Raw genomic sequence first — 27,995 nt, 5'->3', positions numbered from 1 at the left:
ATTATTCATTAATTACAACACTTTAATGATGAATCGATAAACCAAGTACAGCCGTTGACAAGAATTTTATCAGCTTTGTCTGTTGTTCAACTCAATCCATTTTACAAAATATGCAATACTGTACAGATAAACACATGTAATATTAAGGCAGTATTTCCGTACTAAAGCACAGAAATATTTCAAATTTTAATTTATAAGTAATTTTTACAAAGGTCCTTCACATGCCAATGACAAACCCTCAGTGAAAAGGTCTTATTTGGCCATGCCAGATAACCAGCTCAACTTGAATAATGAGGGAGCAGCCGTTTCTTCCTCTTGACTGGCGAGCTGTCTGAACAGGTTACCAGGGCTCAAGCTGTTGTTCATGGCTGGCATTGATACTGGATGTGCCTGGGAGGAGGAGGGGGATAAAAGGAGGGACGAAATTGTAGCATTTGTTTCTTTAAATTTGACAATTTCTGCTTTCTACCAAAATTTGGTAGAAGAAACTTTTTTTTTTTTGTACAGACATAATCACACTGCAAGTCCACGAATAGTAACTCCTGGACACATATCTACTTTACAATACTACAAAAAGAAAATCCACTTATTAGGTATTTGCACACACCCACACACCCCCACCGCACACAAAAAACCCCACTCATGAACTTGCCTGGGTCTTCTGCACTCAAAAACGCTGCAAAAGGCAGAGGGCGTAACAGACAGGTTTACCCAGATTGTAATAAATATCACAAATTAAACAGAAATGAACTTATATTTGTAGGCGATACAAAACAGCAACACTTTAACACCCAAGAAAAAGGTGTGACATAGTGTGTAACTAAGCACAGCACAGGGCTTCCAGTTACTGAATCCCTTGTCTGGCACTCACCAGCGGGCGTGCCGGGCCAGTACTGCTGGTGGCCGACTTCGCCTTGTGTAGATTGGACATGCTCAGAGGGAGTAACCCAAACCTGGAGAAGAGAACGATGACTTTTAAATGGATGATTCTGGAGGCTTATACTGCCTACTTGTCAGCAGGGCACATGGGATCGGTTCCTGTCGGCCAACTAATACTTTTACGCCACGGCCTACGACACCGTAGCCAGCATTAACAAAACAGATGAAATAATTACATAATAAAGAATTGGAGGGAGCCAAGTTTCCAGAGACCGTAAGAGTATGGCACAGTCATCCCTGGCACAAGAAAATAACTGCAACTCCTAGGCAAACAGATTTTGAAAATATATTAAATACATATTTCAATATACGGAGATTTATGACAGCAATATCTGATTTTCTCTCCTTAAATTAATTTCTCCTTAAAAGTGGGTGAGGTTGTTGGGGTGAACTGTTTCGTGTGTAGCCTCGCATGCCAAAAAAAATGCCTTGGGCAGATGGATAAAACGTGGGCTCGAGTTGCTATAATTTGGTGGGTGGTTTTGAAATTAGTTAACAAAACCGATAATGGAATTATGATACTGTACGTTCTTGAGAAATACTTGATGGACATTGGTTGCATTCAATCACAGAAACAATGGGGGAGGGACTAGGCCATCCTTGACAGGCCATGTACAGTACACGCATACCATGAAGCACCTAAAATTCACATTACACAAGTTTTGACACTAGGTGGAAGGAGGTAGTGAACTTAAAAATACCGAAAAGAATGGGAGAGCAACCCTCAACTCTTTTTGTATGAGAAAGAGAGAGAGAGAGAGAGAGAGAGCGAGAGAGAGAGAGAGAGAACTGACAGCCCAGTAAGCCAGTTGTGCGTCACATTTCAATGCTTTGTGCTCATTTGCCTTGATGTTAGTGTGGCTGCAGGCAAATGGGAACAAAACTCATGGACACACAACACAGTTTGTCTCTACAGGTTTAAGTTTGTGGCTGTGGGTTTCAACGGGAAAGTACGAGTTTATTCTGTTCATGATCCTTTGCCAATTGTGTTTTGTGAATGAAACTTTATTGTGCATAGGATGGTTTTATGGTTCTTGACAGTTTTCGGGTAATGACAGGATTTGGGTCAGGATGGTTTTTACTGGATTGGGAAGGTTTTAGGCTGTGACTATACTGGAAATTATCAATCCATTCTGGATCAACTCTCGGATTTAGAGTTTGAAGAGGGTTTTTTCGGAGGGGGGGGGGATTTCCCCCTCCCGTTTTCTCCCCAGTTGTATCTGGCCAATTACCCCACTCTTCCGAGCCATCCCGGTCACTGCTCCACCCCCTCTGCCAATCCGGGGAGGGCTGCAGACTACCACATACCTCCTCGCATACATGTGGAGTCGCCAGCCGCTTCTTTTCACCTGACAGTGAGGAGTTTCACCAGAGGGACATAGCATGTGGGAGGATCATGCTATTCTCCCCAGTTCCCCCTCCCCCTGAACAGGCGCCCCAACCGACCAGAGAAGGCGCTAGTGCAGCGACCAGGAGTCCAGGACACATACCCACATCTGGCTTCCCTCCCACAGACACGGACAATTGTGTCTGTCGAGACACCCGACCAAGCCAGAGGTAACACGGGGATTCGAACCGAAGATCCCTATGTTAATAGGCAAAGGAATAGACCGCTATGCTACCCGGACACCCTTCGTGGCCTTTTCTTGTTCAATACTATGAGCTACACTTCCCCTCTCACCTGATCTGGCTGTTGGCGAGCGGCAGGATGTTATAGGGCTCCTGGGAGTTCACAGAGCTGCTCCGTGGAGCAAATTGCTTCTCTGTCCCTGTTAACAGCCCCAGGAGAACCTGAAATGTATTATGAGTTTGTCAGGATAATGTTACAGCACTTTTACAATACCACAACCATTCTAAAAGATTTCGAGACTATGACGCAAGTACAGTAAAGTATAGTAGCCAGTTTGCTCTCATGTCTGGGTACCATGAAATACCTGAAAGCCCTCTGGGACAGCAACTGTTACTTTGGGCTATACAAGTAAACTTGACCATGCATGTTCAGTTTAACTGGAAATATATTTGTATGATGACCACATAATATTACAAGCTGTGTTTTGACAAGAGGCTCTCCTAGACAACTCATGGGTACGTTTATGGCCCAGGGTGTGTTGTCATACCGAGGTCCTCTGTGAGAGGCGTTTGAGATTCGAGTTGAAGGGCATCATGAACACATCTAGGTCAAAGGGATCGATGTAGCTTTCCAACCAATCGTAGATTTGCTGCAATCTGTTTAAAGAGGAGGCAGAGCGAGAGAGAGAGAGAGAGAAATCCCCCTGTCAGGACATTTTGATTTTGCCTGCACTTCTCTGCAAAAGGACATATTGGGATGAGTTAAAATTTGGGTTAGGTTTATGTTGGAGTAACAGAAAGGTTAGGCATTTAAAGAATTTAATGACTCAGAAGTAAAGATTAAAGTCAGGGAAGGGAAGGGCTTAAGTGCAATCCATGTGTATACACATACACATATACAGATGTATATCTGTGTATATGTGGGGGGTTGCAGGGGTGTTAATCTAATCTTGACGATTGGGATATATCAACATCACCTTTTAGGTGATGGCTATAAGGACCCACCCATATATTTATAAATGATAAAAAATGTGTTTGTCATTAATTGTCAATGTGCCTATATATATAATATATATATATATATAATAAGCAATTCCAGTACCGCTTCCCTGAAAATCATCAAATCTTGTGTCAATATCTTAATTTAATGTAAGTTGTAGTGGACAATGAAGGCTAATTCTGCTAAGCAAGCTGAAAGAGGATGACACTTGTCCGATCCTTTAAGACAAAATCTTTTAACACAAAATACATAAAACACTGTACATATTTTATAAAGACAACACTACCGAGAAAGAAAGAGGAGTGCGTACTGAATATTGCAAAAATCGATTCCTTGTTAAATCCAGAGACTAGATGTTTAGACAAAATATGCAAATGTGCTAGTATGCACATGCACTAGCATGTACGCACACATCGTTTTTCTCTGAAATCACCTTGAGTAATCAGCTAGATAAGTTATGGCTATCACTTTCAGTGATAAGCTGTCAGCAAAAATGTGTCATTTCCATTGCATACTCATCAAATTTTTACATTGCATCAACTCTAAAAACACTTTTTTTATACCTTGAGTGAACCACGACATTGTACGTTCTATCTTTCTATGTCTGCTTTTCACTGAGTCTATGGGGAGGAGGGGGTGTTTACCCGGGGTCTTGCGGAGATCCAGAGCTCTTGCCCTCTCCTGGCTTTGTTCCCAGGGTAGCGCTGAGAGAGCGCAGGTCAAACAACATCTGCAAGGCCCTGTTCTGGGTCATAGGGAAAGCACTCTCCTGGAGGGAAAAAGAATAGCAAAACACAGATAATGATAAGAAAACTTTGCAAAGTGTATGACAACCCTTTGAGCAAGGCTCCAAGGTACACCTTCAAATTACAGTTGTTTCAATGGCACCACTTTCAAACAAATGTTGCTATTAAATAACTGTGGCAAGTGTGCACCACAGCCGGGGCTCTCCGGCACTGAGACGTGGACAACAATGGTAGTTAAGGGCTCAATTTTGAAATAAAATGATAAAAACACCAAGGATTAAAAATCCACTAAAACAAGGCATCTTGGCATCCCCCCCCTCCCCCTTTTCTCCCTAATTGTACTTGGCCACTTATCCCACTCTTCTGAGCTGTCCCGGTCGTTGCTCCACTCCCTAGGCTGATCCGGGGAGGGCTGCAGACTACCACGCCTCCTCCGATATGTTAGGAGTCACCACCCGCTTCTTTTCACCTGACAGTGAGGAGTCTCACCAGGGAGACGTAGCGCATGGGAGGATCACGCTATTCACCCCAGTCCCCCCCCCCCCCCGAACAGGCGCCCTGACTGACCACAGGAGGCGCTAGTGCAGCGACTAGGACACATACCCACATCCAGCTTCCCACCCGCAGACCCGGCCAATTGCATGTGTAGGGACGCCTGACTAAGCCGGAGGTAACACGGGGATTCGAACTGGCGATCCCCATGTTGGTAGGCAATGGAATGGACCACTATGCTACCCAGATGCCTAACATGCAACACTTTAACAAGGTGCACTTTGACTACGAATATGACTAGGTGGCTAATCAAGTTGGTCTGCTTTCAGTTCTTGGTAACCGCATTAAATTTGGAGAAAGATAATGTCAGGTGGCTACTTCAGCTTGACACAGCACACAACAGGAAATGAGTTGTAATACGCAACACAAGTAGCCTTACTTTAGTGACTTTATGCCACAGTCTCAATGCTATTTCCCTATCCACTTCCAATTGCTTACTCATGCCATTATAGAAGACAAACCCTTAACTTAGCTCTGTAAACCCCCCCCCCCCAAAAAAAATCATAGCTAGTATTACTTAAAAGGTAGAACGAGTAGGACTTTTCTACAAATCAATTTATAGACTCATACAAAAATGAGCCCTCTCAATCATCACTTATGACCCACTAGACATGTGTGGTGGTATCTGTATCTGCAGACCCTGTCCTCTGCCTGTATTTTTGTATTTTGCTGTGTACGGGACGTTTTTGGATGTTAACCTTTGGGCAGCAGGACTCTATAAATACGTAGCAACCAGGTGCCACATCGAGATCATAAGCATGCATCCAAGAGGAAGCTACGACAGTGATGGACATGGTGCCGAAAAGATGCAAATATAGTGAGGCGAAACGCCAAGCAGACAAAGCTTGTTCCAAAACGAGAGTGAATCTCGGGTTGGCTTTCACCCGCTGGTGCCCACTGAAGGAGAGGATGGGAATGAAGAGCGATGCAGAGTTTGCCTGTACACTGGGATGCGTCCTGGCAACTGCGGTCAGGGAGCGTGTCCTACAAGTGACGTTGAGCCAGGGGGAGGGGCCAACGTTGAACGTCAGTAACACTCTGAAATGGAACATCAACACCAACCACATCATCGAAATGGCTCGGCAAAGACTGTACTTCCTCAGGCAACTGAAGAAGTATCACGTCAAAAAACACCTGTTGGTCCACTTCTATGAAGCCATCATAGGGAGCATCCTCGCATCATCTCCCACTGTCTGGTATGGGAGCTCAGACAGGCACACCAAGAGGAGCAGATTGTTACTAAAGCCTCCAATATAACTGATTGTGACCTTCCCCCAGTCAACTCACTGCATATAAAGCGCAACTTCAACTGGGCAGTTAAAATAACCAGTGACCGCGCCCACCCAGCCCACCACCTCTTCCAGCTTCTCTCCTCTGGAAGGCGCTATAGGTCCATATTAACAAAACCACTCGATTCAAAAACAGCTTCTTTCCTACATCAGTCACAACACCTAACATCCCTTGTTAGCCCCCCTTGCAACAAGATCCCATTTACTGACCTGAACTCAGACTGGACTGGTTTGCACTGGTACATCAATCACTGTACTCTGCCTGCTAGGCTAACTGATATGCACATATTATACATATCCACTGTACATATTCTCACATTCATGTCTTTCCTTTTGTGTGTGTTGTTGTAATGGTTTATGGTGTTGCTTGTTTTTCCTCTCTTTCTTTTTGCACTGGAAATGAGCTACCACGCTGTATCAAAACAATTACCACCAACGTTTTTGTGTGGCAATAATAAAGTATCTATCTTATGCTGACAAACTGCACCCAACAAATCCTACTCATTCTACCTTTAATCAGAATCAACTTTATTGGCCAAGTGTGCATGCACATGAGGAATTTGACTCCAGTACACAGCAGCTGCACTTGCAGACATCACTCACACAGTAAAAAAAACAACAACAAAAAAACAGAAGAAATTAAAGCCGCAAGCAGCGTTGGGAGGGGTCCAAGCATTGGCACTGTTGCGCCCCCTATGGAGCAATTTGAATGGTTTTGTCCTCATGATCATATACCTTCACCCAACGTAAATAATTAACGCTATGATACGTAGGGGCCTTTTATACACCTAGCCTGTAATAGACTACCGTTTCAACACGAAACTAAACCGCTGTTGGTAATGTAATAAAGATTGAAGAATCTTGCTTCAGAAATAGTAGCCTACCTGAGTTTCCAACTAGATATGACAATGTCGGATTACTTGGGTTGCCTGTGTCCTAGACGATTACCGTAATTTTTTAAAATGTCGTAACACTTCCATTGCTTCAGAAACATGTGCCAGAGTTTCCAAAACTGGACCAGACGGTGTCTGATTTCTTGCATCCTAGCCGACTGCCGTAAAAAGAAAAAGTATGTCGTTATACCCAGGTGTCCTGGCGTGTGGTATGTAGAGCTGCAGCGCTTCCACACCAAATAAGTCAAAATAGCGGGCAAACTATATGACTGACATAGGTGGTCCCCATAGTAAAGTTGTTGAGTACATTGAGATGCATGGGTCGATTAAGTTTTGTGTTGATCTGACTTATGCTGTGGGAGTTATGGCCTTTTAAGCATGGCCCTTTGTTATAGCGCCACCATCTGGCTGGCATGGGTGATTTGTAGTGCCAGAGTAGTGGGGGGCCGTATGAATCCACCTACCAAATTTGGTTGGTCTAGGACTTATGGTTGCTGAGCCTCAGACACTTTTAGCTGAGAAACCGCGCCCAAACTAATACAAGTCAAAATGGCGGGCAAACTATATGGCTGACATATGTGGTCCCAACAACGAAGTTGTAGAGCACATTCAGATGCATAGGTCTGTGCAGTTTTGTGTTGATCCGACTTATGGCGTGGGAATTATAGCCTTTTACGCATGACCCTTTGTTATAGCGCCACCATCTGGCTGACATAGGTGATTTGTGGTGCCTGAGTAGTGGGGGGCCATAGGAATCCACGTACAAAAGTTGGTTGGTCTAGGACTTACGGTTGCTGAGCCTCACACACTTTTAGCGGAGAAAAATAATAATAATCCTAACAAATACAATAGGGTTCCAGCAGCTTCGCTGCTTGGACCCCTAATAATAATAATAACTAGATATGACAATGTCGGATTACTTGGGTTGCCTGTGTCCTAGACGATTACCGTAATTTTTTAAAATGTCGTAACACTTCCATTGCTTCAGAAACATGTGCCAGAGTTTCCAAAACTGGACCAGACGGTGTCTGATTTCTTGCGTCCTAGCCGACTGCCGTAAAAAGAAAAAGTATGTCGTTAAACCCAGGTGTCCTGGCGTGTGGTATGTAGAGCTGCAGCGCTTCCACACCAAATAAGTCAAAATAGCGGGCAAACTATATGACTGACATAGATGGTCCCAATAGTAAAGTTGTTGAGCACATTGAGATGCATGGGTCGATTAAGTTCTGTGTTTATCTGACTTATGCTGTGGGAGTTATGGCCTTTTAAGCATGGCCCTTTGTTATAGCGCCACCATCTGGCTGACATGGGTGATTTGTAGTGCCAGAGTAGTGGAGGGCCGTATGAATCCACCTACCAAATTTGGTTGGTCTAGGACTTATGGTTGCTGAGCCTCAGACACTTTTAGCTGAGAAACCGCGCCCAAACTAATACAAGTCAAAATGGCGAGGAAACTATATGGCTGACATATGTGGTCCCAATAACAAAGTTGTAGAGCACATTCAGATGAATAGGTCTGTGCAGTTTTGTGTTGATCTGACTTATGGTGTGGGAATTACGCATGACCCTTTGTTATAGCGCCACCATCTGGCTGACATAGGTGATTTGTGGTGCCTGAGTAGTGGGGGGGGGGGGGGGGCCATAGGAATCCACGTACCAAAGTTGGTTGGTCTAGGACTTATGGTTGCTGAGCCTCACACACTTTTAGCAGAGAAAAATAATAATAATCCTAACAAGTACAATAGGGTTCCACCAGCTTCGCTGCTTGGACCCCTAATAAATGGAACAACAGCAGGACACTGGAGGCAAGCATGTACGTACAACAGGTATGTCGCAACTATAGAGTACACTTTGCTACAACCTACTGGCATGAGATTTGGGTGGTGTGCACTCTAGCTTTCCAAGGCCCCCTGCTTAAAGCACATTCCTGAAATACTCCCTTAGGAATATTACTTTGTCTACTTAGTCAATTTCCCCATGTTGATCATTAATATATCATCTCATCTGCTGTATTGTTTTTAAGAAAGACTTTTTACACCCTGACGGTAGAGTTGGGTACCGAACTCAATACTTTTAAGGGTATCGACTGAATTACATCAGTACTACCGAGTACCTAGTCATGTTAGATCAATCGCTGCCAGATTTCAGTACGTGGAGAGAAGGTTGTGTTGTGAATCAAAATAAATGTTGATAAGATTCCTTATAAGCCTTTCGAAAAATCCTTCCTGGTTTACCGCTTGTTGCAAGTGCGCATCTGGGTGACAGAGTATACGTTAGAGAGAAAGAGGGAAAGCGAGACTTGCCTAAACCTACAGCTTGTTCTAAGTCCAACACAGTCAGGGCAGTGGTGAGGTGAAAATGGTCGCAAGTGTGCTTCCACTTTTCCAAACTCGACCCGGACAACGTTTGCTGCAATATTTGTGATGCAAATGCAAAGCTGACTTATTTGTCCCACGGCGCTGGCCAACTGCTGCCCTGGGCTATGCATCTCAAATCTTGGTCACTCACTCATGGATGACCTGAGAGGGACTCTTAGTAGGGACTGAATGAGCGCTTGTTAGTCTTTGGTATATTAACTATATACATTTCAAAATTCCTCGCAATAACTAAAATGGAAGGAGTCTCTGTCTGTCCTTCAATTTTCTCGACAACCATTCACCAGCTCAACTTCACACTTGGTGGGTGCATCGTGGGTCTGGACGGTTTTGTGCTTGCTTACTTATATTTATTTAAAACTGAAATTATATTTGTTATTACAGAGAGCACAGTACCGAAAAAAAGTACCGTTGGGTACCGGTAATGGTATCGGTTCAAATGTGAATGGTACCAAATTGTACTTGACAGAGATACAAGGTCCTTACCTACCAACTGATTAGGATTCGGTTTTACTTTCCCAGTTCATTCACTGACCTCGCTTTTTCTTGGAGCATGTCTTAGCAAACCTTTCTGCTTCCTCCAGCAGATATATATATATCTTTGTTAAAAGAAACACTCAACAATAGGAAAAGTGCTCAACAAATAAGGAGCAAAATAATCCAGTGAGTCAAGTAAATTTTTTATGAGACAGTACAAGCCTGTTTCATGCCATAAGCAATCAACAGCAGCTTACTTATGACATGAAACAGACTTGTACTGTCTCATAAAAAAATTATTTGAATCACTGAATTATTTATTTAAATATATATATATATACACACACACACACATTTTTTTTTCCTCCTCAAGCTCTTTCCTTATGCCTTGCCCTGTGTGTGTATGTGTGGACCAAGAATTGGACTCTACAGTCATCAAAGAACACACCATTATCGAGGAGGGATGTCATCTGTCACCATCAGACTCGATGGACTACCAGCAAGTGTGTGGTGTAGCAGTTACCTTGTCCTGGGTCTGCTCCATAAGAGTCTGGTAGCAGTGGAGCACCTGGTCTAGGATGGCATGGAGTAGCTCCAGCAGGGTGGGCTGTGGCAGGGCGTGGCCCCCAACCCTGTTCACCTCCAGACACAGCTGGAACAACAGTGACTGGACAAACCAACATGGCTGGAGAAGACATAAAGGCCCACAGATAAGACACTGCAAGTGACTGGGAGTGCCAACTCTCCATTTCAAATGCAAAATGCACCAGGATTGAAGACATTACGGTAGAGGTTCGTGTCAACACATAAACACACTGACCTGGACAGGAAGTCTGATTTTAGATGTGACACTGCTGCCTGACTCAGCCTCTTCTTGGATCTCTAGCTCTTCCCAGTTAGTGGCTGTTATTAGTATAGCACCCGCAGATTCAGCATGGAGCACTGCAGCAAACCTTTCCACAAGAACCTGTTTAAAACACAACCCAAAAAGATCACCAGTCAACAGAATCCTATTTCATACTCATTCTGACATGCATATAAAGGAAACTCAAGACAACATGTAGTAAATGTAGTAAATGAGCTAAAAAACCAAAAATAAATTAAAAACAAAACATGACGGTCCCTGACTTTGGACAGTGTGGTGCTCCAGATGCGGTAGGCCTCCATACTGCAGGCAAGCAGCTCCTCCTTCAGACTCCCCCACCTGGCCTGGGCAGGGGAAACATCCAGAGCAGCCCGAGCCTTGCCCAGCTTCCTTCCCTGCCTGGGCGTCCCCTTAGCCACGTCCTCCGCCCTGCTATGTTTTCCCAGGATGCATTGTCGCAGGTTGGGACACAGCTCACCCATAGACTGGCACAACCTGGCCATGAAGAGAACCGCGTTCAGGCGGGCAGGGCTTTGGACAGAGTCAGGGGGTCCATTGGCTAGTTCCCGGCGGATGAAGGCCAGGATATGGCGCACACACATCAGGCTGCCTTCCCGTAAGGTCTCCTCCACAGCTGAGGCATCCATAAAACGCTCAAATGCAGATGTGGATGGTCCCGAGACAGGGCCTGAGTTTGAGAGAAGACTTGAGGGGTCAGGACCTCCCAAGTAGAAAGACAGAGAGAGAAAAATTATATTTCTAGTCAGTTGTTTGACAAAGAAGTTCTCTCATTTGTTTCAAAAGAAGAAATTGGACTGTCAGTATTTAATGGACTTATTGGTGTGTGCAGTATTTCTTTACGTTTCGGACAGTTGTTTGCCAAAACAAGGTAGGGCAATTAACAGACAAACACAAAGGACAGGATGACATGCACCAACAGCCATGTCAGATTAGAACCAAGGATGGTTACGCTTTAATGATATGTGATTGCCAAAGGGACATCAGTGTATATCACATTTCAAAATAAGTGGTTATCATATATTTTCCTGTCTAACTGGAAAATGATCCGGCCAACATGTTAACCAGATGAGAACAGCTCAGGCCTGAACTGCCCCTACCTCTGTCCTGGCAAGGAAGGTAGTGTTGCAGGTCATCTAGCCTGGCCTTCAGCTTGGTGTCAATGGAGGAACAGAAACTCTGGACGCAGGGTGTCAGGGCTTGGGTCTTCATAGCCAGGCCACTGCGCTCCTGCTGCTGCTCGCGTTGGATTACGCTCACCCAGGCTGTGTCGCTCAGCAAGTCACCCGGGGCTTCCGACCACAGGAAGGAGGCCACGTCTGACTCGTACTGGGCCCCGCGGCAATTCGCAGGGCCGTGACTGGCATCGGATGAAGAGGATGCAGGCTGGGCGGGCTGACCCTCCAAGTCCCTCAGGGTGGAGGTGAGCAGCTCTGTGGAGCTGGCTGAGATGGCCTCCGTTTCATCCTGGGTGATGGCCTGAAGGAACGAGAGGGAGAAATACTTGTATACTAAAAAACTGTACAACACAACATGGTACACTCTGAGTGTACACTTGCTTTTTCCACAAACCGGCACCCGGATAGCGTAGCGGTCTATTCCGTTGCCTACCAACACGGGGGATGGCGGTTCGAATCACCGTGTTACCTCCAGCGTGGTCGGGCGTCTCTACAGACACAATTGGCCGTGTCTGCGGGTGGAAAGCTGGATGTGAAGAGTAGGGTAATTGGTAGAGTACAATTTGGGAGAAGAGGGGAGGAATAAATAAATAAATGAATAAATAAATAAACAAACAAACAAACAAACCAGGTAATCCAGGACGTAAAAGGCATGATCTTGAATTGATTTCTCCAGTTAAATTAGGGCTGGGCAATAATTCAATATTACTGTTTATTGTCTTTCAATGGTATTGTGTCAGGATGAAATTTGAATACCGTCATATAGACAACTTTGTCGTCTAAGTTAATGATCGTGAGAATTTACTGACTAAATCTCTCACAAAATGAGGCCTGAAATATTTGAGGAAGTATTATCTGAAAAGTAGTCCCCCCCCCCCCTTTCTCCCCAATTGTACCTGAGCATTACCCCACTCTTCTGAGCCGTCCTGGTCGCTACTCCACCCCCTCTGCCAATCCGGGGAGGGCTGCAAACTACCACGTCTCCTCTGATACATGTGGAGTCACCAGCTGCTTCTTTTCACCTGACAGTGAGGAGTTTCACCAGGGGGATGTAACGCGTGGGAGGATCACGCTATTCCCCCCAGTTCCCCCTCCCCCCTGAACAGGCACCACAACCGACCAGGACACATACCCACATCCGGCTCCCCACCTGCAGACACGGCCAATTGTGTCTCGAGAGACGCCTGACCAAGCCAGTGGTAACACAGGATTCAAATTGGCAATGCCCGTGTTGTTAGGCAACGGAATAGACCGCCATGCCACCTGGACGCCCCTGAAAAGTAGTTTTGGTTTGATTTTATGCTTAACATTGTCAAACAGTTCAGTGGAATTAACCTCAACTGGATCCTTAAACATGGTATTTCTCTATGTTTAAGCAGATATTGTGACAGATGTCAATATTGTGTAAAATTTCCTATCATTGTCATAATAATATTTTCCAGATCGCCCAACATTATGTTAAATCCACTTCAGTGAGTACGAATACAGTATAGGGGAGGAGACGGGTTAAAGAGGGATTTCTAAGGCTTGAAACAACTACAACAATGATTAAGTATGAGATGAGGAATGGTTAAGAGAAAAGACTTAAATGCCTTCAGACAGGGAATGATAGAAGGTGGTTGGTGCACTGGGTTGAGTGTGTTAGCTGCAACACTGAGTGACCTGTGTGTATCTGGAATGGTCAGCAACTCAAAGTACATTCTGTCAACAGCAGGCCAGCAGTCAGGAAATTGAGAGAGAGGTCAATCTGGAGTTGGTCAACTGACAGAACAGTACAACTAGCGCCAAAAGACAGAAGGATAAAAGAAGGTGCAGTCTGTTGCATCTTTATACAAATGAGTCATGGTAGCTGGCAGCCTTACAAGCCTCTACTTCTTCCAGCCAAAAACAAGGTTTAAAGGGCTAGGGATCACTTGAAGAACTTGTTGAACCTATACCTCAACTAACTGAAGCCGTTGTAAAAAGAGAAAGGGCAAGTTTTTTCCTGCATAGAAGAATTTTTGGCGCCCCCCCAAAGAGGTTTTAGCCAGCGCCAAAGGAAAATCACCAGCGCCAAAAGGATAAGAATTGAGAGTAAAAATAGCAATTCAAATCCTCTTCGAAAGTGTTTAATAGTTCGTTTCAAGTTCAGCCCCTCTTTCTCGCAATTTCCGTCGTTGGGACCAATAGTAATCGAGTTAATAGACAGGTTATCGGTATCTTAAACATTTTGGCTTCATATCTATGGGTCTATTTTGCGTCATGTCGGAGATTTCCCGCGATTGTGAAGAGCGAGCTCAGAGTGACGGCGGCGCGTGAGCTCAGTGACAGCGAAGCTTGCTGAAGAAGGCAGCCGGCACATAGACCGCGGAGCTTGTTTGAAGGCAGCCTTCCCTCAACCCCCCCAAACTCCACTCCCCTCTCCCTCAACCCAACTCCCCTCTCCCTCAACCCTACTCCTCTCTCCCTCAACTCTACTCCCCACTCCCTCAACCCCACTCCGCTCTCCCTCAACCGCACTCCCCTCTCCCTCAATCCTACTCCCCACTCCCTCAACCCCTCCCCTCTCCCTCAACTCCACTACCCTCTCCCTCAACTCCACTCCCCACTCCCTCAACTCCCCTCCCTCAAACCCACTCCCTTCTCCCTCAACCCCACTCCCCTCACCCTCACCCTCAACCCCACTCCCCTCACCCCCACAACCCCAATCCCCTCTCCCCCAACCCAACTCCCCATTATGAATTATCTTTGCCCACCTCAACCTCAACCCCTCAAGCCCACTCCTCTCCCTCAACCCCTCTCCCCCAACCCCACTCCCCTCTCCCCCTTACAATGTTGTAATAAAATTATTTTTTTAAACAGTTTGTTAATTGGAGTTTCATTTACTCAAGCATAATAGACATTTTTGTTTATCAAATGGTCAGATTTCTGTCAAATAAGGCAACACAGACTCACTGACTTTACTGTTGCGAATAGTTGTGACGCGGACTGATCATGTTTACTGTTGTGCATAGTCACCCCCCAAAGACCCATTCTGAGCCAGGAAAAACCCTGAAGGGGTTCGGTGCAAATTCAGGAAGGTGTCTGCACTGTTTTGTACCATCAGTGTGTATAGTGAGGTTTGAGATTTACTGTAAAATCTAAGCCTCTGGTTATTTTCTAGTCACACAAGATAACAGCCTGGAACTATGATGGATGCCTCTATTTAATGAGAACTTTTGATATCGTAATAGATAACCTGCAAGCGCTGGAGGAACAGTTCTTGCAGGAAGTCCTTCCAGACGGTAAGTGGGCTCTCTAGCAGGCGCTGGCAGATAGTGCTCCAGTGTTGACTGATGGATTCAGTAGAGAGGAGGTCCCAAACAGCATCTCTGATGGCCGCCAGGCCCTTCAGACTCTTTACATACACCAGCAAACTGCTTACACCCTGACAGATGTCCTCTTTACAGCTGAGAACAGATGGGGGGGGGGGGGTGAAGTTTTGGTAAAGATGCGGTTTGATAAAATGTGTGCTGTGTTGTAATACGTGAATTTTGAGGGACAGAAATGTCCAATCATTAGGCGGAAAAAAAACAATAATATGCAAGCCAGGGAAAAATGTTTGACATTGAACAAGTTCAAACTAAGGAGCTAAAGGCATATTGTGAGGGGAGCAACACACCAACTGAGGAGTTTAACAGTCAAAATTACCCAACAGGGGAACCAGCATTGTTTATGTTGATTATGGGAGCACTTTTATAATCATTCATCTGCATTTAATGGTTTAGACAACCTCTTGACCAAGGTGCTCGCCAGACTTTCAAACAAGAATCCACTAATCTTTTGAGGAGGAGTTCAGCAAAATAACCTTTATTTTGTATTTTTTTTAAATGTTCAAACACCTGAAGTCCATCCATATCATACATTTTAACAGTGGTGCTCCACACATTTTATACCATGTACCACTAACCTTTAAAATGGAGCAACCATCAGGATATTATATTAATTTATTATTAAGTTTCCATTATTAATCCCCTTGGGGAAATTCAGTTACTGCAAATTAACCCATCCTAGCTGTGATCTGTGTAGCTAGGAGCAGTAGGCTGCTGCCTTCATGCAGCACCTGGGGACCAACTCTGGTTCTTTTCCCATTGCCTTGGTCAGGAGCACAGACAGGAGTATAAACCCTAACATGCATGTTTCTTTTGATGGTGGGGGAAACCAGAGCACCTGGAGAAAACCCACTGCAGACACAGGGAGAACATGCAAACTCCACACAGAGGACGACCTGGGGTGACCCCCAAGGTTGGACAACCCCGGGGTTCGAACCCAAGACCTTCTTGCTGTGAGGCGACAGCACTAACCACTGGGCCACCGTGCTGCCCAATATATATATATGCCAATGATCTAATTTCTTGGACATAATCAAACCTTCCAAACTGGTGCTGACAAAATTAGCATCATTATTGTTTAGACGTCCAGATGTACAATTACTAGCTTTGTATGCAAGGAGGGCCAGAAAGCCCCTTTCCTCCTAACAAGAGGACCCAATTAAAATCAAGCGAAGGTGTGGTTAAATCACACAGAGCTTTCTTCTTGAACTGTGTTTAACCCTTGTTTGAGAAATGCAGGAGCTTACGTCTGGATCCACTGCTGCACCGTGTCCCTCAGCTGGTCCTTCTGAATTGGCTGAGCTAGGGTACGAAGGGCCGGCTGAAACTCAGAGATCGAGGACGGCAGGTATTTGAACCAACTCCCTGTGCTCATCTCCTCCTGCAACACACGCCTGCCTTTGCCTGGGGCGACATTAATGTGAGGGGAGCGGGGATATTAGTGTATCATGTACACTTATCAACACACTGTTAAAACGCAATAGGCATTTTTCCAACACTAATATACCTGTGAGCTTGCACACATCAAGAGAAACGAATGGTCTGCTTCCTGACACTACTGGCTTCTCAGCTCTCCTACCTCCTACACCAACCTGGTCATCTCTCCATCCCATCTCTGTTAATTTCCCTTTAATGGTATATTAATTTCCAACTCCAATCAGAGCAATAGTCTGGCCTTAGTTCATAAAAACACTTTTTTAATAAGTTCCATACATTACCTTCTCCTGACTGAATGATATCTTCTCTTTTCTACTTTACTAATGACTAGATCTCTCTCCTTAGTCCCCTTTCCCTATTCCCTTTCCTGGCATTAACATGACAGTCTTTTATATTTGCACTCCAATGCTGAATGCTTAAATATTTTGACTTTTCTACTGACTCATCATGAGCTGCTCTAAACAGGAATGCCAGATATGTGCTTAATGATGTGATGGGAAAAAGAAAATGCAACACTGACTTCGGTCACATCATTTATAAACCATTCACCTGCGGGTGTGTTGGATGTAACATTCTCCAGGATGGTGAACAGCAAGCCACAGCTCACGGAGCCCTCGCCTGGCCTGGGGCTGCCCTCTGGGGGCAGGTAGAAGACAGCATTGACTTGGAACAGAGTCGTCACCAGCAGCTCCACAAGGCTGCACACCTGGGCCTTGATCCCAGCTCCTGGAACAAGAACAAGCAAACGCTTCAAGTGAATTATTCCATGTGTAGGAAGTGAGATGGTAAAACTGACACTTGGCAAAGTGAGACAACCCATTACTGTCCTTTAATTTTATAGGTCAGAGTTTATGTCATATCATTATTTGTACGAGGTAAAGCAAGAGAGGCAAGATTGAGATGGTTTGGACATGTGTGGAGGAGAGGTGCTGGGTGCATTGGGAGAAGGATGCTGAATATGGAGCTGCCAGGGAAGAGGAAAAGAGAAAGGCCAAAGAGGAGGTTTATGGATGTGGTGAGGGAAGACATGCGGGTGGCTGGTGTGACAGAGGAAGTTGCAGAGGACAGGAAGAGATGGAAACGGATGATCCGCTGTGGCAACCCCTAACGGGAACAACCGAAAGTAGTAGTAGTAGTAGATTATTTTGTACAAGGGCCGCCCGTCAAAAAAAAAAAAAACATAAAAATGCATCGAATAAAAAGAGGGGGATGCATACGGCTTTATGTTCCACGATCCAACCACACAATCTATCCCGACCATACAGCAAATATAAGTACCCAATCTGCTAGGAAAATACATATTGTACAGAGAGGTGTGCCCTTTTCAATTCGTTTGCTTTTAGATGTGGGTTATTACTTTACGGTACATTAAAATTCATAAGAAATCTTTTCGTCATTTACTGTGAAACTAAGTTTGTGTTGGGCGCGGCCACCTGCCAACTACTAAATTGTTGTAGTTTACAGCGTACCGTGCTGGGGCTGATTGAGCAGCTGATGGATGGAGGCCTTCCGGGCCAGTAGGAAGTCAGCCAGAACCTGTCGCGGGGAGCTGTCTTCCAGGAGCATGATGGCCACCAAGGCCTCAGCAATCGCCTGATCTGAGAAAGCACGGCCCCGCAACAGTGACTTACTATCCAGAAGAATGGCAGACCTAGAGAAAGAAGAGGAAAGAGGAATGCCTGTTTAATCTCAGTATAGTCTTTTGAAGACTGTCAGTCGGCATAATCAGCTATGATGTTGTCTTGTTGAAGACTGTATCAAATATAAAATATCATCTTATTCCCTCTGTATATTACCTTCTAAAAGACTTAAAGTTGGACTAATATAGGTAATCAGATTTAACTTATTGTAGGCAGTACAGGAACACAATCAGCAACAATTCTGTATTTGTAAATGACTAATATTGTGATTTTATACTTTTACCCGCAACTGTTCTCAATTGTCTCAAGACCTGTGAGGGAACAGTCTAGTTAATATTCTCTAGTTAATATTCATGAAATGACTTTTTGATATATACAAACAAGACTTGGTGGTAAGGATGGGTGGTGTTTCATAAGTTGATGATTTGGCTTGATTGGCTGTATTGTTTGCATTTTGTATCTGACAATATCATGACTATCAGAAAAAAATGATCGGCTAAGAGAAACGGAAGTAGGGAAACTCTCAAAAAGAGAAAAACGTAAATCTAACCTTTATACTTATATTTTTCAGTAGAGCGTAATAAGTGATGAAAGAAAACATCAGTGTTTCAGTTTCAGCCTGACTTTAAAGAGGTCATTGTACCCATTTGCTAGATGATTAGTTGTTCCACAGTGGCACAAATAAAACGAATGAAGCCATAATACCTGAAGTGTTCAGCAGTGGCCACCTGACGGATCAGGATGGGGAAACGGGCCAGGACAGAGCTGTAGTGCAGCCCTTTGGCAGTGTCCAGATGGAGCAGACTGTGGAGGTGACAACACAGCAGGTAGAGCTGGGTGGCCTGCAGGAACTGAGATGCCTCCATGGCACTCCAGATGCGTTCAGGGATCTCCAGGAGAAGTTTGATCTGCGATGCCATGGTGTAGAACTTCCCCTGCCACTGCCAATCACCCTATGACACCGTGAGACACTGCATCTTTATGCCTAGTAGTCTAAACTGAGATTTAAAATACGGGGTTGAAGTTAATTTAAGAGAGAGATCAGCAAACAGGAATGCTGGTAGAGCAACAAAAGCAGCATATAACTGCAAGACATGCACAACTGGGAAAATACAACCGATTTAAGTGTTTCTAATAAGAATGCGTTAAAGTTCATGGCCTTATTTTTTAACAAATGTATTTCCTTTTATGAATAATATTTTCCATATCAATGATTCTTTCTGTGTTTTAAAAGCCTGGAGAACGAAAGTTGGAAATTAGCTGTGGCTATAAACTCTGTGTGCAGCAGCAACTGTAATGTTTAACCAAATCCAAATCAAATAAATGAAATAAATATACATAAGACTTCATGTACTTAGTGTTTTGCAGATACACATTAAAAGATACACCACGCAATGCAGCAATGCACCAAACGTGCACATACACAACTGCTTTGCCATAACTTCAGTACATTAAAGAGTCAATATAAGGCTGCCATAGTAGTAATGGTAGTAGCAGTGGTGGTGATAGTAGTTTTTATTTACACTCTTATTTGATCTTACTCTTATTTTGCCTTATCTGGTTTTATCTTTTTTTGTGAAGCACTTTGTAACATTGTTTTAGAAAAGTGCTATATAAATACAATTATTATTATTATTATTATTACTAGTAATAGTACACTGTCGCAGTGGTAAGTGTGACACATGAAGGTGACAGCAGCAGTGAGCTCGATGCTGGTGTATACCTCTTGTTTGCCGGTGGACTGGGCATTGGTCTTCGCTTGTTTCAGCCTGTGACAGTACTGGTTCATGTCGTGGATGGACCGGACGACCGTCTCCGAGCATTGTCTCATCTCCTGGATGGTATCCGCGGCGTCGATCAGGTCCCGGTAGCGCTCCCCTACCATCTGCCGGAGCTCCTCTTTCTTCTGCTCGATCTCACCGCGGACCCTCCGCTCCAGCCCCCGGATCTCCTCCGTGTTGTAGCGCTCGAAGAGCAGCGCCGAGTCCTTTATCTCCGAGACCCGGAGAGACTGCGCTTGAACCACCGCCATCGCTCCCCCGGAACTTCTTCTGGGCTCACAGCAAAGCACACAAAACAAACTACAATCCGGTGGAAATCCGACTTCCACGTAAACAAAAATGTGACGTTAACACGGGTCGCTTGGCTCTCATTGAGTCCGTCAGGTAGAGCGTCATTTCCGGGTTTTGTACCAATGCGGAAGTGGCGGCCGCATCCATTTTTTTAATTGAACATAAGTAAAGTGTTACGATATGTTATACAGAACATACCTCTGCCAATTCAACAAATTAAGAAATTATCATTTTCATATCTGGTATTCATACATAGGACATCAATATCAAACATATTAAGAGAAGAAAAGTTGAAAATCAATTCTGACACTTTGGCTTGAGGTCAGGAATAAGGAAGATCAGGATCAGGAACAATCTATGTCATTTCATCTTATGTACTACGTACACAAAAACAATTCCGTTTCCCCAGCCCACAGCAGTGCAGCACAAAAGACAAAAACACATATTCAAAAACAACGCCACCAAAAACATGCAAAAAAGAAAAGAAAGTTAAAAAAACAAACACAGTCCACCCAGTGTAACACAGTCCAAAACTACACTGAGCCACAAATTCCCAGTTTTCTCTTTTTAACAAAACCAAAGATGGTTTTAGATTCGTAAGAAACGGAGCATGGAGAATTCGGTCCGCCTACCTGTCTGATGTAAATCAGCGCTACGAGCAGGTGCGTCAAGGTGCCAGGTGACTAAGCTCAGAGAGAAGACGGAAGAAGCCCTGTTCGGTTTACAGGTTGGTACTCTGCTGTGAGAAATACATTTTATTAAAAAAAGAAAAGTAAATATGAACTAAATATCAAAGCCGTGACTGGTTTAGTTGAGTTGCTGCTAAACAGAATTAGGTTGATAAAATGTCGAAATAGCATAACAGCTGATTGTGTTAGACCTATTCTTTTTAGAATAGAAAAGTGAGATCCCCCCCCCCTACAATTTGTCGATTGCCTACTGCGAAATGTGAAGTATTCCCTAACCAAGCATGATCGATAGATAGATTCTTTAATGTCCTACTTGAGGAATTTTGTTAGCACAGCCAGTGACTCAAAATACAAGTTCATCACAACAGAATACAAGTTCACCTTGTCTCTTATTTTGGTCCTCGAATGGATCTGTTCCTACGGGAGGTGGTCGAAAACTAAAAGGAGAATCTGTAAACTTGACATGGTTGCAGTGGCCACGTTGTCTTTTTTTTTTTTTATCCTGATGTTGATTATCGAGCTTTACGCTGAAAGTGACTTGCCCCTATGTAGCAGGCCTACGGTAGTAGGCCAGTACATAATTACAATAGTGTTTGTGTGTGTGTGTGTGTAGATTTTTTAATGTCCTACTTGAGGAAATTTGTTAGCACACACAGCCTTTACATCAAAATAGAAGTTCATCACAACAGAATACAGGTTCACCTTACGTGCACGGATAAGTAGACGGGCTAACGGGTCGGACCCTTTAGTCGACTGGTTAACGTTGTCGCTTGCGGCGCCCCGTCACGCCCTTCTCGGAGGAAGGGGGTGGTGTGACGTGCATGGATAAGTAGACACTTTAGCGATCCCGACCGCGGGAGATACGGGTCCCGGACTGTCCCCCCTGAATTCGCTACATATATAAATCCGAGTTCGCGTCCCGGCTGTGACGGTCCGGCCAAGCTGCCCCCCCCCCCCGAATTCACTACATGTAACGATCACGGATGAATAGGCTCGGTAGCCTTTGGCTAACGGGTCGGATCTTTTAGTCGAGTGGTTAACGTTGTCGCCCGCGGTGCGGGAAATCCGAGTTCGCCTCCCGGCTGTGACGGTCCGGCCGAATTCGCTATTATATATATATATATATATATATATATATATATATATATATATATCACGCACATGTTGCTCCATACAGTTACAAATGGTTATGGTTACACAGGTAGCCTACTACCACATACAAGTGTACATACCATTAATGGGACATCTATATACACTACCGTTCAAAAGTTTGGGATCACCCTAACAATTTCGTGTTTTCCATGAAAAGTCACACTTATTCACCACCATATGTTGTGAAATGAATAGAAAATAGAGTCAAGACATTGACAAGGTTAGAAATAATGATTTTTATTTGAAATAAGATTTTTTTTACATTAAACTTTGCTTTCGTTAAAGAATCCTCCATTTGCAGCAATTACAGCATTGCAGACCTTTGGCATTCTAGCTGTTAATTTGTTGAGGTAATCTGGAGAAATTGCACCCCACGCTTCCAGAAGCAGCTCCCACAAGTTGGATTGGTTGGATGGGCACTTCTTTGAGCAGATTGAGTTTCTGGAGCATCACATTTGTGGGGTCAATTAAACGCTCAAAATGGCCAGAAAAAGAGAACTTTCATCTGAAACTCAACAGTCTATTCTTGTTCTTAGAAATGAAGGCTATTCCATGCGAGAAATTGCTAAGAAATTGAAGATTTCCTACACCGGTGTGTACTACTCCCTTCAGAGGACAGCACAAACAGGCTCTAACAGGTACTATTTAATGAAGATGCCAGTTGGGGACCTGTGAGGCGTCTGTTTCTCAAACTAGAGACTCTAATGTACTTATCTTCTTGCTCAGTTGTGCAACGCGGCCTCCCACTTCTTTTTCTACTCTGGTTAGAGCCTGTTTGTGCTGTCCTCTGAAGGGAGTAGTACACACCGGTGTAGGAAATCTTCAATTTCTTAGCAATTTCTCGCATGGAATAGCCTTCATTTCTAAGAACAAGAATAGACTGTCGAGTTTCAGATGAAAGTTCTCTTTTTCTGGCCATTTTGAGCGTTTAATTGACCCCACAAATGTGATGCTCCAGAAACTCAATCTGCTCAAAGAAGTGCCCATCCAACCAATCCAACTTGTGGGAGCTGCTTCTGGAAGCGTGGGGTGCAATTTCTCCAGATTACCTCAACAAATTAACAGCTAGAATGCCAAAGGTCTGCAATGCTGTAATTGCTGCAAATGGAGGATTCTTTGACGAAAGCAAAGTTTGATGTAAAAAAAATCTTATTTCAAATACAAATCATTATTTCTAACCTTGTCAATGTCTTGACTCTATTTTCTATTCATTTCACAACATATGGTGGTGAATAAGTGTGACTTTTCATGGAAAACACAAAATTGTTTGGGTGATCCCAAACTTTTGAACGGTAGTGTACATAAACACTTATAGACGCTGACTAACACTAGGGTACATTATTTAAAGCCACTATGGCAGTAGTGGCCAAAACTTCTGTCATAGCATGCTTTTTTTTCAGGTTATCAACCTGTATTTGGAACTGGATAGTAGTAAAGTGAAGAATGGGTGGAGGCTCGTGTGCCATAGTGAGTGCTGTTCATATGATGGCTTTACTGTTGGGGTCTGAGTATTTCAGGGTGAGAAGGCCAATAATTTTGGAGGCAGTGTGTATAATATGGTCGAGTTTGCACTTGTTAGTAGCTGCCATGTTGAAGAAAGATGTATTAATGCAGTACTATGATTGAGATGATGCTGAAATTGTGTTGAATACGGAAAAAGGTTTGGTTGCTCCCCCTTTATCTGTTTGTCAGCTAAAAGGTATTACAAATGAACAGCTGGAACAGATGGTGAACTCTTTGTCATGGACAGCTTGATCAATTGACGTATTTTGTGTCAAAAGGACATTTGTATGGGGCATCCAGGTAGCATGGCGGTCTATTCCATTACCTACCAACACGGGGATCACCAGTTAGAATCCCTGTGTTACCTCCGGCTTGGTTGGGCGTCCCTGCAGACACAATTGGTCGTGTCTGCGGTGGGAAGCCGGATGTGGGTATGTACCCTAGTTGCTGCACTAGTGTCTCCTCTGGTCAGTTGGGGTGCCTGTTCAGGGGGAGGGGAAACGGGGGAAAGCCTGATCCTCCCACACGCTACAACCCCCTGGTGAAACTCCTCACTGTCAGGTGAAAAGAAGCGGCTGGCGACTCCACATGTATTGGAGGAAGCATGTAGTAGTCTGCAGCCCTCCCCGGATCAGCAGAAGGAGTGGGGCAGTGACCGGGACAGCTCAGAAGAGTGGGGTAATTGGCCGAATACAGTTGGGGAGAAAGGGGGGGGGCATTTGTACTTTTCCTCTAATGAGTACTTCCACTCTCTTTCATATGTAGTTGTTTCATAGGTAAAGTGATGGAGCAAAGAAACCTTGGACAGGAAGTTGAGGAGCAGCTCAATGATCTGGTGTCCCGGTTTCAGTCAAAGGAGTTCTTTCAGTCTGACTGGGACATTGCCTCTTGTGCTGTCTTCTTCACCTTCATCGGTAAGTCAAGATGATATGTGACATGGGGCTCACAAATGTATTGACGTATTGATGTCTGTGACACATGCACATGATGTCTATTACACAATTCAAAGAATATGAACAAGAGCCCATCCCATACATTTGTATGCATTAGCCCAGGTCTTTTCACTTAAAGTCTCATGTTTATTCAAAACCTGATTTATGTGTTCTGAAATTTTGCTTTTGGATCAAGGTATGGTTCTTCTGCTGGTCAGCTTGGTCCTCATCCACTGTTGCTGCTGCTGCTGCTGTGAAGAGAAGGTACAAAGATATAGATGCAGAATACAAGACATAATACAAAACATCTCTGCACTAGCTTTTCATATCATGAAGGTTGTAATCACTGCAGAATTGATTTGTATTGCTATGAAATAGAAACTGGGGCCCCATTCTTTATAAATCGCTTAAATGATAGTTCTGTTTGTTCAACCCGGGTTTTATTTTTTGTGGTTTTTGCCATCATGCCTTTTTTTTGTCGTATGTTAATATATTCTATTATAGGTAGCTCTTACCAGTTGTATTTGTAATATATGGTTCCAATAAATGTCAGATGAAGCGATCTTTGCGATCTCTCAAGTTGTGTTCTACTTAACATTCATCTAATTATAACAGCTCATTAATCGAAAGGACACTGTGAGCCAATGTGGACTTTTCCTCTCTAAACATCCTCATGAATGGTGTAGCATAAAATATGGCTTCCTAATCTAGCTACCTTCAGTTTAACCTATATGATTTTGTAGATTTTGTTTGAAAGTGCTTTAAATAATAATCAGCACCAGTGTTTCAGACAAACCAAAACAAACCTCCCCCTCCCTTCACATTCTTGGCTTTTTTTCTTTTCTTTTTTTTTGGTTTGATAAGAATATTGATTTTTATGGTAGAGATAGGCCAGTTGGTAGAGAAGGCCAGGAGGAGCTACATTGTGTCTTTGTGGATTTAGAGAAAGCATACGACAGGGTGCCAAGAGAGGAGGTGTGGTATTGTATGAGAAAGTCAGGAGTTGCAGAGAAATATGTAGGAGTGGTGCAGGATATGTATGAGGGAAGTGTGACAGTGGTGAGGTGTGCGGTGGGAATGACAAATGGGTTCAAGGTGGAGGTGGGATTACATCAAGGATCGGCTCTGAGCCCTTTCTTGTTTGCAATGGTGATGGACAGGTTGACGGACAAGATCAGGCAGGAGTCTCCATGGACTGTGATGTTCACAGATGACATTGTGATCTGTAGTGAGAGTAGGGTGCAGGTTGAGGAGAGCCTGGAGAGGTGGAGGTATGCACTGGAGAGAAGAGGAATGCAAGTCAGTAGGAGCTAGACGGAATACCTATGCGTGAAGAGAGGGAGGACAGTGGAATGGTGAGGATGCAAGGAGTAGAGGTGACGAAGGCATATGAGTTTAAATACTTGGGGTCAACTGTCCAAAGTAATGGGGAGTGCAGAAGAGAGGTGAAGAAGAGAGCGCAGGCAGGGTGGAGTGGGTGGAGAAGAGTGTCAGGATTGATTTGTGACAGAAGGGTACCAGGAAGAGTTAAAGGGAAGGTTTGGAGACAGTGGCACTGACGAAAAGACAGGAGGCGGGGCTGGAGGTGGCAGAGTTGAAGATGCTAAGATTTTCATTGGGAGTGATGAAGAAGGACAGGATTAGAAATGATTATATTAGAGGGACAGCTCAGGTTGGATGGTTTGGAGACAAAGCAAGAGAGGCAAGATTGAGATGGCTTGGATATGTGTGGAGGAGAGGTGCTCGGTATATTGGGAGAAGGATGCTGAATATGGAGCTGCCAGGGAAGCGGAAAAGAGGAAGGCCAAACAGGAGGTTTATGGATGTGGTGAGAGAGGACATGCAGGTGGCTGGTGAGACAGAGGAAGATGCAGAGGACAGGAAGAAATGGAAACAGAAGATCCGCTGTGGCGACCCCTAATGGGAACAGCCGAAAGTAGTAGTAGATGGTAGAGTTATTTTGTTAACATTAGTAATGTATTCAACTTGGTAAGGAGCTATTTCTTCGATCTGCTGAAGTAATCAGTAGCTTGCTAGCTAGCCTGCTAACGGTAGCTACCTCACGTGCACTAACATGCGCGCATGATGTGCTAACATGCATGTGCAGCCGGACCGGACCAACACACACACAGAGGGATTGTGACTTCATTCTCTGCTCAGGACGCCATTACTCCACTATCTCTTTACATAGCAACTAGTTGTTTGCTGCTATATTAATGTTCACAATCTTGTGTATGGCACCTTTAAGGAGCTGTTTTTGCAGTGACAGCCAAGGATGTGTTTTAAACTTGCTTCAAGGAACAGAAAATTTGTTTTGTTTTTATTCATCTGCTTTTTCAAAACCTCTAATCCAACAAATCCACTCATCATGGTTTCAGGACTCATGGCCCTACTCAAGACCACAGATGATTTATAGCGGTGTACTCCGCAAGATTTAATGATGACAATTTCTCCTGGCGGCAAGGGTGTTGTTGTGAAACATTATTTTATATCGCTTTTCTGTTTTCCCAACAGCCCAGAAGACACAAGGTTGGAATAGATAACATGGCTCTGGAACCGTGACGCACTGGCAAAGGATGAAAACCTTAAATCTCACTGCTGGAAATTCAGATTCCTCTCTCAAAATGGCTGAGAAATGTTTTTGTATGGACCAGATGATTTCTGCTGGAGGCATTTTCCAGTACTTTTTTCTATGTGCCAAATCAAATATTATGTTGTCTTTATAAATTGTCCTCTGCAGTTTAGATACGAAAATGTGTTGACCTACTTTTGCTGTCTAACAGGGAATATTTGGGATGTGAAATGGGATAGAGTTGCTGGAATACTGCTGGCTGAACTCTCAGTAGCGCTGCATGAAGTCTTCATCTTCTCTAAAACTTGCAATCCCTGACACTGAAAAGCGAGTTCACTTAGTATTTTAGAATGACGAACATGTCTCGAAAATTGACTTTCTCTCTCATGTAGATCACACTTTAATTTTCTTATTGAAATATTCTTAGCATGAAAACTGAAGTTTCTACTTAAATTGTATTTTTAAAATTTTGACAAGCAAGTTTTTTTTTACCCATGCGTGTGGTCAAATCATTCATGAAGCACTTTAATAAACAGGTTTGGTTAAGAAATCTTCAGTAGTTCATAAATGAAGGCTTTAAATGGAAATTAAAACGAAAAATGGGCCCAGGTTTCCATGTGCACACTAGACGATGCTTCTCCTGTGACCTGAGGACTTTCTTAAAGCAGAAGTCCAAGAGAAGGAGATGTCTCACATGCAGAGCTGCAATTGATTTCTAGATTGTGCTAATTTAACTGGTCTGAAGCC

The 27,995-nt window shown here is 44.0% G+C and overlaps 2 protein-coding genes across 7 annotated transcripts; one reads left to right on the top strand and one right to left on the bottom strand.

Annotated features, from left to right (window-relative positions):
- Position 1: 1 nt before the first annotated feature.
- Positions 2-22,034, bottom strand: cog1 (component of oligomeric golgi complex 1). Of its 6 annotated transcripts, none has more exons than XM_056287644.1 (17): positions 21,792-22,034; positions 21,033-21,136; positions 20,052-20,379; positions 19,034-19,281; positions 18,158-18,339; positions 17,238-17,414; positions 16,499-16,655; positions 15,119-15,329; positions 11,824-12,202; positions 10,969-11,426; positions 10,661-10,807; positions 10,364-10,525; positions 4,153-4,277; positions 3,057-3,165; positions 2,621-2,730; positions 872-953; positions 2-390 (listed from the first exon to the last, which is right to left on the bottom strand). In XM_056287644.1, the coding sequence occupies exons 3-17, from the start codon at positions 20,358-20,360 to the stop codon at positions 253-255; spliced, it is 2,994 nt and encodes a 997-aa protein (XP_056143619.1). In that variant the 5' UTR covers positions 20,361-20,379; positions 21,033-21,136; positions 21,792-22,034; the 3' UTR covers positions 2-252. The 6 variants fall into 6 exon arrangements, with proteins under 6 accessions (XP_056143619.1, XP_056143621.1, XP_056143617.1 ...); XM_056287646.1 differs by having other exon boundaries at positions 20,052-20,409; positions 21,033-21,139; positions 21,797-22,034; XM_056287642.1 differs by having other exon boundaries at positions 21,033-21,139; positions 21,797-22,034.
- smim22 (small integral membrane protein 22) lies at positions 21,030-27,816 on the top strand. The gene is made up of 4 exons (XM_056287649.1): positions 21,030-21,127; positions 24,510-24,658; positions 24,873-24,940; positions 27,191-27,816. The coding sequence occupies exons 2-4, from the start codon at positions 24,529-24,531 to the stop codon at positions 27,236-27,238; spliced, it is 246 nt and encodes an 81-aa protein (XP_056143624.1). The 5' UTR covers positions 21,030-21,127; positions 24,510-24,528; the 3' UTR covers positions 27,239-27,816.
- The last annotated feature ends 179 nt before the right edge of the window (positions 27,817-27,995 follow it).

Source organism: Lampris incognitus, chromosome 10 (genome assembly GCF_029633865.1).
Source record: "Lampris incognitus isolate fLamInc1 chromosome 10, fLamInc1.hap2, whole genome shotgun sequence".
NCBI classification, from domain to species: domain Eukaryota; kingdom Metazoa; phylum Chordata; class Actinopteri; order Lampriformes; family Lampridae; genus Lampris; species Lampris incognitus.
The sequence above is the reverse complement of the archived record's forward strand: the minus strand, read 5'-3'. Positions and strand labels throughout refer to the sequence as shown.

Excerpts from the sequence above, each read along its gene's own strand:
- cog1 (XM_056287644.1), bottom strand. The coding sequence starts at position 20,360 with ATGGCGGTGGTTCAAGCGCAGTCTCTCCGGGTCTCGGAGATAAAGGAC. Across the intron at positions 4,278-10,363 it reads TGGAGCAGACCCAGGACAAG|GAGAGTGCTTTCCCTATGAC; the intron begins GTAACTGCTACA and ends TTTTCCCTCCAG. Across the intron at positions 3,166-4,152 it reads GGATCTCCGCAAGACCCCGG|ATTGCAGCAAATCTACGATT; the intron begins GTAAACACCCCC and ends CTCTTTAAACAG.
- smim22 (XM_056287649.1), top strand. The coding sequence starts at position 24,529 with ATGGAGCAAAGAAACCTTGGACAGGAAGTTGAGGAGCAGCTCAATGAT. Across the intron at positions 24,659-24,872 it reads TGTCTTCTTCACCTTCATCG|GTATGGTTCTTCTGCTGGTC; the intron begins GTAAGTCAAGAT and ends TTTTGGATCAAG. Across the intron at positions 24,941-27,190 it reads GCTGCTGCTGTGAAGAGAAG|CCCAGAAGACACAAGGTTGG; the intron begins GTACAAAGATAT and ends TTTTCCCAACAG.